The 11587-nt window shown below is 27.0% G+C and overlaps 1 protein-coding gene across 1 annotated transcript; it reads right to left on the reverse strand.

The window, feature by feature from the left end:
* Positions 1 to 8487: 8487 nt before the first annotated feature.
* EAE98_011895 (uncharacterized protein) lies at positions 8488 to 10089 on the reverse strand (the record flags this gene model as incomplete). Its single annotated transcript, XM_038959518.1, has 4 exons — positions 8488 to 8970; positions 9075 to 9490; positions 9576 to 9780; positions 9880 to 10089. 4 exons carry the CDS (start codon positions 10087 to 10089, stop codon positions 8488 to 8490), a joined length of 1314 nt encoding a protein of 437 aa, XP_038804171.1.
* Between the last annotated feature and the right edge of the window lie 1498 nt (positions 10090 to 11587).

Genomic DNA, 11587 nt, shown 5'->3' on the forward strand with positions numbered 1-11587 from the left:
AAAATGTATTGATATGATTGTTGGATTGTTAGGGATTGTGTTAATACAGATATCTTATTAGTATCATTATATATTTGAATAATTAATTTCGATTTATAGAATTCAGTATTTATTTCTTTGTTTTTGATTTTATTAATAAACTGCAACTTGAAAATATATATATTAAAAGGAATATTTGAAAGTAATATAATCTTAAATACATTCTTAGCTATTAATTTATTAATTTCTTTCTTTCTGGATTTCTTATATATAATAGAATCTTTAGAATTAGTAGTAAAATATTTAAAGTAGTAATCCTATATATAAGCTTGAATTTGAAGTATAATTACTCATAAGAAAAATATCGAAATAGAAATCTAATTGTTTTTGAATAAATCCAAGAAGGGTTTCTTTAGATTTGTTATACGTATAATTGCTGAAAGAAGTAATATAACTTTGTTAGATTTTGACAAAATTATTTCAGAATCAATATTATAATCAAGTTTTTTAATCTTCTTAATATATTCAGTTTCTAATTACTTATAATATAGTTTTATTAATATAAACCTAAACCTTATAAATCTATAAAATAGATTAAGAATATATATCTCCCTTTTTATACTAATAAATAAAAAAGATTCTTTCCACTTACTAATAGCTATTTCATTACTTTCTTTTCAAACCAAAATCTTACTATTTAATAATAAATCATAAAGTATAATTATAGAAAGTTTATTATATATATTTAAAGCCTTTTATACTTATGTAGAACTATATAATCTATAAATCTTTATTATAGCTTTAAAGATTGTAATAATGTACTAATAAATAATAGGTATTAAAAGATTAATATTAATTATATAAAGAAATGTTTTAAAAATGAATAAAATAGATATTAAATTATTAGATTTAATAGTATTATTAATTACTTTTACAATTATCTGGAATATAGTTGTTTTACAAATATCGAGTTTATAAACTTTTTTATAAATAATTTTGTAAGATTTGTATAATAATACATAAAATCTTTCAATAATATCAATTGAATAATATACCTCTATAAAGACTGTTTTTGTCTGAATAAATATTGATATAATATATTATTAAAACTCTTTTCTAACAAAGTTGATATTAGTATTATAAGTAATATATTCTAGTAGATTAATATATATATTAATCCAGTACTCACAGAATTTATTTTATATATACTTTGTAGATATATTATTTAGCTATTAAGCGATTTGAAAGTATATAGTTTTATTAACAATATATAAAATCAGATTATTATTAATATAAAGTATATCAATAAATATAATATAATTAAACTCAAAATCCTTATCAAACAAAGAAAATTTGAATCTATTAAACAACTTATTATAAACTTGATAATAATAACAAAACTTAGTAAGCTATTTAATTACCTTAAAATCCTTATTATATCTAAAGTATTTAAATACCTTATAAAATTTGTATATAAATGGATAGTCAAACTAACAATAAATTTATTATAGTTTAATTTTAGTGAAATAGTAATTATTATTATTAATAGAATAATTAATTAATCTTTTAATATTAATATTTTATAGCAAAAATGTATAGTTAAATCATTAATATACAGAATAGATATCTTTAGGTATGATAGTAATATTATCAAGATTATTATATTTGAATCTAAATCTATTTATATCAATTAAAAAGAACAAGAATGGAAGATCGGCTTTTATTATATTCTATTTTATCTTTTTAAATAAAAGATTAATATAAAACGAATTAATAGAAATCATTACTTCAATATTGTATTAGATTGTTATTTATTTAATAATAATAATATTATACTCAATATCCTCAATCTTCTTTTATATCAAATACTGATTATATCTGATAGATAATCTCTTAATTATATTTGTATTAATTATAATATTAAAGAATATATTAATATCATATCGCTTATTGTTTATAATAAATACTTTAGCTATCAATTTATAAATACTTGTAGTATTATTGAAATCAATTACTATTAAAAAACTATTATAAATACTTATAAAGGTAAAGAATATCCTAAAGATCCCTTTAGAACTACTTATATTAATAAAATATTAATTAATAAAATAATTATTATTATTATTATTATTATCATCTTGATTATTTTCTTATTCAATATCAGTAATGAATTGCTTATATTGTTTTATAAAACTCTTATTATCGAAATTGCTGTATTTAATATAATAATCTATTTTAAATTAGTCTTTCTCCTTTTATATATATTTATAATATCTATAGCCCTTCTTTTTATAATCAAGAAAATAATAATTATTCTTATCTTTATTAATTAATATAAAAAAAGATTATTATTTGATATACTTATTATAAGATTTCTAAAAAAAGAAGCTTAAAGATTTATTATTATAAAAATATTAATCTATAAGAAATATTTTAGACAATATATTTTGTCAATCTATAAGAAATATTTCAGGTAATATATTTTATTTTGAAAATGCTTTTCGATAAAAATCAATAGCTTGTTTAATCTGATTAATAAACTTTATAATAGTTAAATAAGGGTTGTATATTATAGAATAGCATTTTGGAATATTGTTATATATAGATAAGATTCTAATATAGTATAATTGAAAATTATATATATTTCTGAGAATAATATATTGAATAAAGTATAAATTCATAATTATTATATTAAATATTTTCTAAGATTTCTTAATTAGATTTTTTTTGATATAATCCTTGAAAATAACTTTATTTTATTTGAAAAGTATATTTCACTGATATTCAGGTTTTTCGAAATTATTGATTATTATCTTATATATACTATCATATATCTTAAAAAGAATATTGAGATTAGTTTAATAAAAGTCTCTAATTATATTTAAGAGTATAATCGAGAAGATTATTAAAGTTATTTCGATTAATATAAATATTTTATAATAATGTTCTACAAATATAGGGATCTTCAACTAAAAAGAATTAATGATATCTTTATACCTATTATTATCTCTATAAATCTTAAAAAAATCAATAAAATAATAACTCTGATTATATTAATTATCTTCCCAGTAATTAAAATAATTATAATAATTCTTATTCTCATCACCTTTATTATTACCTCTATTATTATCTTTACCACCTCTATTATCATTACTACCTCAACCATTACTATCATTATTATTATTATTATCTGAATCATTATTGTCATCAAGTAATTCTATAAAAGTATTAATTGATAAAAGCCTTAAACCTAATAAAGATATATTTTATGTATCCCCAGATTGAAATGGAGATTGGAATAAAGCTAATCCTCCTATTATATCAGAAGAAAGAATTGATACAACTTTGCCAGATTTCGATAAAGTTAGTTGATTAGTTATATCATTATTTTTAGGTTTGAGAGGTTCAGTTTATAGTCTTAAACTAAGTCCAATAGAAAGATAAATTTATTTTGTTAATATAAATAATTGTATTTTATTAGATTAATATTTCAGGAATTGATTTATAATCTAATTATGATATTTATTATAATTAAATATTTTTATAAGAATATCCTTAATATTTATATTAATATTAATATAAACTTTATAATATTATAAGATTATATAAAAGTTATATAATATTAGTTTATTAATATTCCTTAATATGCTTTTATAAATATAATCGAAATTGGATATAACTGTATTTTGAAAAGGTATATCAGTAATCCCTATATTTAAATATATAGTCTTTTTAAAAAGAAAGTATTTATTAATATAATATTCTATTCCCAATCTGAATGTATATCCTTTGTAGAATTGCCTAGTTTTATTGAGATTCTTTAAAAAAACATAATCCTGAAATTCTTTTTTAAATTTTAAATCCTTAGTTTTCTAAGCTTTTTTTTCTTTAATTAATGCTTTATTAAGAGGAATATAAGGGTCAGAGGAAATAATAAAATGAGAATAAGAAGGAGTATTGATTAGATTTAGATTTTTGTAAAAGGAAGTATTGAAATTTATTTATAAAGAATTAATATTATTGATTGTTATATTGATATATTCTTTTATATTGGTAAATTGATTAAATAGAATTGATTTCTTACTAGTATTAGATTTCTTATTAAGATTGAGTTTCTTATTGGCTTGCTTAAAGCTAGTATTAATACTTACCCGGAATATTATAATACTAATAATGGAAAATAAAAGAAGTAAGAGTGAAAAGGTATTTCGAATAAATAAATTAAATAATTTATAATATTATTAATTAGTATTGGTTTGAGAGAGATACAAAAAATGTAGTTTTCATTATATGTAGGCCCCTAAATGTCTATTTATATTCAATCTAAGGAGCTAGTTAAATGAGGGAAATAATAGGCCTTATATAGACACTACTGAAAGAGCTAGTCTCCTTCGCTTTCGCCTAATACTCTTAATACAGTTATCATTATATTGAAGTAAATCCTTTAAAGTGAATTCCCTTGAATGAATTCCCTTGTCCATACAGCAAATAACTTTAACCTTTTTCAAAAAGTTATTATTGAGATTTTGTTGAAATTTATTAAAAAAAGGCTTTATTTACGAATTTTTTTTATTAAAAGATAATTGAATTTTAGCTGAAGATAATAATTAAGTAAAAGTATACTAAATACTAAATCCATTAAATTGAATATTACTTTTTAATATATTATACAGGAAGGCGGTTGTATATCAATTAGAAATATCAATGGAATTAAAGGATTTTCTAATAGGAGAAGGTATATTTAAAAAACATATCGAATTATTGAATATAAAAATTAAAAAAAGGGAATTGTTATTCTTTTATAATTATTTTGATTTACTATATTTCTTTAAAATCTATTAATTTCTATTTAATTCTGTTGTTACTACAAAAGTGTTGTATATATAAATCAATTAAATTAATTAATATAAATACTTAGTTAATAATAATCAATATAACATAAACCTCCTGATATATATCAATTCAAAGAATTAATTCTTTTATTTTAATATTATTATTTTTTTATAGATTATTCGAATTAATAATGTAATTTATTCTTTTTTTTTATAAAAAACTCTATATGTTTATATGCTTTATATTCTTTTATTTAATAAATAAATTTATTTGGTAGGTAAATTCATAATAATTATTTGAATAAAGCATTTATTGATGTTTATGCTGTTTACTATTTAAGAATTTTTTCTTTATTTATTATATAGATTTTTTGATGTAACTATTAAAGTATCTAGCGATTTAAAGGGTATATTATAGAATTTATTGTATAGTGTAATCTTATAAGTACTAATCTTAATATTCCTTTGAAATATTCATTTTTATAATTATTAATACTATTTTATTCATTTTATTTGTATACTCTATATATCTAATTAGGTGAGTATCTCGTTTGATCAGGGTATATAAAGTAGGTATGATTATTAGGATTATATTTTAAGTCAATCTAGTTTATTATTATTCTATATACCTATTCCTTAATCAAAGTGACCATTAGATATAGCTATTACCTTCGTGATAATAGTAGTATATATAAAGCTTTCAAAACAATAGCTAGTATATATTCAGATAAAATCATATTACTCCTATAGGTATAATATAAATATTATATTTATAAAGATATATTAAAATACTAGAATCTTTTCTAAAATACTTAATTTTATATACTCCTAATCTTAAATCGAAATGAAATATCTATTTCATAGTCTAATATAGATAAGAATATATAAAATTCGGTCTAATATAGATAGGAATATATACAAACAGATATTTCAGATTAGACTTTAGTATTTCAATATTTATCCCCTAGACTGTCACTCCATGGCACCTTTGTGGTCCGTGCACTGAGCAAGAAAATCAATAACCTTATAAATGATATTATATATAAAAGTTTTGATATTATATTTAAAGATTAGAATTTATTGAAAAAATTATATTAAATATATTAATTATATCTCTATAGTTTTTTAATTGTAAAATAATGATTTTAAGATTTTATAAATATTATTATATTTCACCTTTGAAATCCAGAGAAATTTGTACGCGATTTTTATACAATTTATATCAAAAAATATATATCAAATCAAAAATTCAATATTTATTGAAAAAAGAAAGAACAGATAAAAGATTATATAAAGATTTTAAAAAGGTATTAATTTTTTTTATTGAAATTATAAGTGTTGAATCATTATTACAAAAAAACGTATCAAAATAATAAGAATTCTCAAAATCCTGATGATCTGATTGGTCAATTAGATCCTTTTAAGCGAAGGTGCCATGGAGTGACAGTCTAGGGGATAATTACTTTAATATTAAATATCTTTACTAATATAAGAGTTGATATTATATATATCAATGTTTTGAGGAAATCTGATAAGTATTATCATACGAACCTGTATATTGATTACGTGAAGTACTATTGCCTGTACTGATATCAGCTCAATTTAGTTATTATACTCTGAAGGAACTTATTATACTAGATGCTGTTACGTAAGCGGATATAATAGGAGTTGTAAGCTTTACTACTACGCCACGCACGAAATCTGTCCTAAAAGGCACAGTATCAGGGATCGATTCCTGATAGCTTACTACTATATATATATCTATATAATAGATACTGTGTTGACCCAGCCTTTATATCCCTTACAATTGCTATATATCGTGTTCTAAATTCCATATAAGCATCTTGAGTGATATTGTAATCCCTACCTCTATTAATATGCGAGTTACCTAGAAAGGAATATAGTTGAGGGAGAATGACTTTGATACCTCTGTTTATAATTCTACCTTTACGATAAGCCCTGAATGGGCGCCAAACGCCAGCCACTGAATATCTCAAATATAAACAAACATACCCTAAAAGAATTGGTGCCCACCGGCTCCATCTTGTTGCTCAGTAAGCTTAAGCATATGAGAGGAACCTTATGAAACAGATAGTGCTCTACTAAGTTTCAGTCTACTATAAGAGAATGTATTTAGACATCTATAGTCTTGAATATATACTCTCTACGTAAGCGAACAAATAGGCGGAAATTGAGTAAGTTTTCAAAGCACTTTTTTAATAGATTACAAATTCATTTCAAATTAAATATTGAAATTTTAAAAAAGCAAACAAAAATTTGAGTCTTCTTTATATTGATTTTAAATGGTTTTATTATTATGAAACTCTATAATAAGGCTAAAGAAAACCTAGAAAAAGCAAGTAAGTTCACCTTAATTCAGTATAGCTCTTATAAATTAATTTCAATCTAACTTTTATATTATATATTCGTTTCGTTTCTAAGTCTAAATTGACTAGATCTTCCACTATTATTATAATAATAATCATTCTTATTATTATAAAAGCTAAACTCCAAGAATTATTTAATATTATATCGAAGAGAGATCTTAGTTGTTGAAGGTCTTTCGAATGGTGGTCAATTCCCGCCTGTTTTTTTGCTTACGTAGAGGCACTTGTAAATCTCTTTTCTGTCTATTTTGTGCTTTGTCTAACGCGAAACTTTGTTCATTAGGACTCTCTCTTCGCAAATATGAGCCTTTGTTTCTGGGCTTCTGCGATCAGGCCTAATGTGGGGGGCCCTGGAGTCTTCACACGCTCTTGCCGCATGTCCTTGATTTTTTTTGTGCTATTTTCATCACTTCGCGGCATTTTTGGTGAAGTAAGCCAAGCTAACTATACAGCTGGTAATACTTTTGAAGATGCACTAGCAGGTTACCGAACCTTTCTTGATTATAAGAACAATATCACGATTGACCCCGGTGTCGTTGGTGATGCTGGTTACCTTGCCCGTATGAGAAATTGACCGAGCAACTGATGAAAAGCGGTCAATCTGCCAAATCTTTAAAGATCATCTTCATGCATTGCTTGAGTATTGTCGCTGCTGAGGGTTAATCGGAGCGATGGGGAGTGTTGCCTCTGACGGAAGCCGTAGCCAACTTCTCGTTGGATTGAAAGCACCAGATAAGACTGATGAAGAACGCGACAAGGCAATGCCCCCACTATTCAATCACTTACACAAAGAAAGGCTCGATATTAAGACCCCTTCACCAAAGACGCAGGCTTAAAAGCTTACAGAACTCAAGTCTCGTTTCATCGTATACTCATTCTCGAATGTAGCACCCGTAATAGCACACTTGCTGCGGGTGAGACTTTCTCACTTTCTCTCAACGTCCTCGACTTCACTGACAAATTATGACATTGATTTATTCCAGCCTCTAGTAAACTCTGGTATCAACACTTTTTCAGGGGTAGAAATACCTAACTAGATCGCTAGGAAATTTGCATCAGACATCGCAATTTTTGAAATCCTGGGTGGAGCAAGCTTGATTCAGATCGGGGCATCTGTTGTCAAATCTGTTGAATTGGGGGCCAGCTAGATACCAGAAGCCAGGGTTGATGAAATTTTCTTGTGTAACAATTGGTTGTCAATGCGCTGCGGTAGTTTCAGTTATCAACTTTGAAATGGAGCTTTTGAATTTAAATGCCATCAGAAAATACCTCAATGTAGTAAGGTACACTTAAACACCACAAGATGTCTGTTCAAACTTTTCCCTATCATTTTCAAAGCCTAGAGTCTGCCCAATTCGCCATAATCCCTCCCGCAATTTCTTCTCTTCAATTGAGAACGATAGACGAACCCATCCGAACTCCCCATCAATACCACCGAAGCTCTTGCCAGGAGTCACCATGATACCCGCATCGAATAATTGTTTAACACCCGCAGCTTCATCGTCCCAGCTTTGTGCATTTTTTACCAACCTTGCAAAGATATGAAATCCAGCATGAGTGGGAATATACTCAATCCCCCACCTATTCAACGCTTTGGTAAGCCATCCATAGTTACGTGTGAGTTGATTTTTGAGAGAACTAATAATAGAGGGAAGGTTGGGAGAGTGGAAGAGAGCCGTGACACAGACGTTATTTAGATTAGACGTCTGCATGTAGTTCGAGATCCAACTGCCTTCGAGAACAGGACGGTTACGTGAAGAAACGAGGCAAGCCTGAAGCTTTATCAGAAATGAATGTCTAAAGCAATAAAGTGTAAAGTATCGCGGAGCAAGAATGGATAAAAGCTGCACCAAGAATGTGTTTTGTAACCACTTACCATTCTTAGACCCGGTGATCCCCAATCTTTACTCATGCTGTAGATCACATGTAGACGACTTGGATCCATAGGGCTTTCCTCATTATCACTAACGAGTGACAGTGCAGAAGTGAATTGGCCCTCTTCATCTTTACTGAAGGAAGACATAGCAAATATCTCATCCGATATATAATGCAACCCGTTATCTTTACAAAAGACCATCAGCTCACGAATCACCGATGAGGGGTAGCATTTTCCAGTCGGATTGTGTGGATTGGCCATAAGTAATGCCTTGATCCGTGTTGAGTCTTGAGCACTAGAGTACGCTTTCTTTACCGCAGCCACAATGTCGATAGATGTGGTTGAACGCCATGGAACATCTGATGTGGTAGCAATATTGACATTGGCGCGGAACTTGGTAAATGGGACATAGCCGGCTGGTTCTTGTCAGATTGGTCCGAATATTAAATTGTAGCGTATTTATAAACCCAACAGGAGGGAATATGAAAAGAACAAGCCTACCCCAAAAAGGTGATGGTAAAATAATGCTATCTCCTTCGTCACATATTGCATATAGTAAGCCATCCAAGCATGTGCTTGCACCGGAGAACGTGACTACATGATCTGGCTCGATAGGAATGGACGGAGAAAAGAATTGGTTGAAGAACGAGGCGAAAGCGGTTAGCACTGGAGAGGGTCCCCCTACTCCAAGAGGGTAATTAAGATCCTTGATATCATTAGCAATGAGATATTGTGTCTGTGGCGGAAAAATAGCACGCCTAGAGGCACAGCTTATGAGCTGCCAGCAAGGTCAGATATCTCATACCTTCTCGGTGATATCTTTAACGGCCTCTTTGAATATGGCAATCAATGGCTTTCGTACAAGCCAATTATGACCAATTGCCATATCGACATCAATTTCGGACCCAATCACGAAGTTTTTGTCAACGTTTTTGAGCACGGGTACGAATGCCTTTACTTTGGGACGAGAGCGCGCAGAGAGGCCACTGTTCTCAATGGAAACACACTCGGTCATTTTGAAATTGAGAAATTGATTGTATAAAACTCGACACAAATGCTGGTGGGTTGGAATGGGAATGGCAGAAAGTAGTAGCTTATATAAGAAGAGGAGTGCGGCACAGCTTTTTGACAATTGCCAAATATCACCGAGCATACCCGAAATATTGTCAATACGGTATTGATAACTTTTGTTGGCAATTCCCGATAGTTTGGAACCGTCATTCTCGTGTTCCGTCTTAGTAGGTGGTTGAAGGCTGTGCCTCATTTTTACATTACTGAACAGGCTTGTGAAGAAATGGCCTAACCATTCTCGAGCCATTACGATAGTATTATATCTCTCACCAATCAAGTAGTTTGAAGATCGAGAGCGTATCGATTTTGTATCGATATGGAGAAATGATTATGGAACAGACGATAACCTTGCTTATGCATAATGATATGATGGTAGCGCCGGAAATCGACAAGGAGAACTCCCCGAGCTTAATAAAAGAAATAATTAATTAGAGAGTGGATTAAAAAAATTGAATAAATATTTTTGATTGATTCGGAGATTTGGGATTTGCGATAAAAAAGATAAGGGATTAGAAAGAGGGGGGGAAGGGGAGGGGATTAGAAAGGGGAGGGGATTAGAAAGGGGAGGGGATTAGAAAGGGGAGGGGATTAGAAAGGGGAGGGGATTAGAAAGGGGAGGGGATTAGAAAGGGGAGGGGATTAGATTTACTAGATTAATAAGAAGAGATTAGATTTATTAGATTTATAAGAAGAGATTAGATTTATTAGATTTATAAGAAGAGATTAGATTTATTAGATTTATTAAATTTAGGCTTAAAGACGCCTTCGGCGCCCTTATGTGAGCTAGAAGCGAGAGGCTAGCGAAATCTATTTATTATTATTATTATTATTATTATTATTATTATTATTATTATTATTATTATTATTATTATTATTATTATTATTATTATTATTATTATTATTATTATTATTATTATTATTATTATTATTATTATTATTATTATTATTATTATTATTATTATTATTATTATTCGAAGTTCGGGGTTCAATATACACTTTACTTAAGTTTGTATATAGATCACTACTTTAAAAAGCTTATAATCTCTGAATAGCTTTAAAAGCTTTAAAATTCATATTTTAATTAGGATTTTAGAAGCTGTATAGTATAAGTGTAAATATAGATTCTAATAGTATTAAAAATAACTACGGAGAGTTTTAGCAAGACTGTTATTATTTTTAACTATAAAGGGCCGAGAAAAAGCTCGTTAATTAGAATTTAAGAAATCGATTAATCTAGTTCTTTGTAAATAATCTCAAAAATTGAAATTTATTTTGAGTATATAAGTATTTCGAAAAGGGATTGAATTTAATTTTGAACCTTTGATTTTTCAGATATTCTTAAATTCAATACAAATTCCGATTTTAAGATTTTTCAAAAAGAGTTATATACATTGATTTCTTCAACTCTAATTAACTATTCTCTCTTTTTTTTTTTTTTTTTT

Source organism: Botrytis deweyae, assembly GCF_014898535.1.
Source record: "Botrytis deweyae strain B1 chromosome Unknown BDEW_054, whole genome shotgun sequence".
NCBI classification, from domain to species: Eukaryota; Fungi; Ascomycota; class Leotiomycetes; order Helotiales; family Sclerotiniaceae; genus Botrytis; species Botrytis deweyae.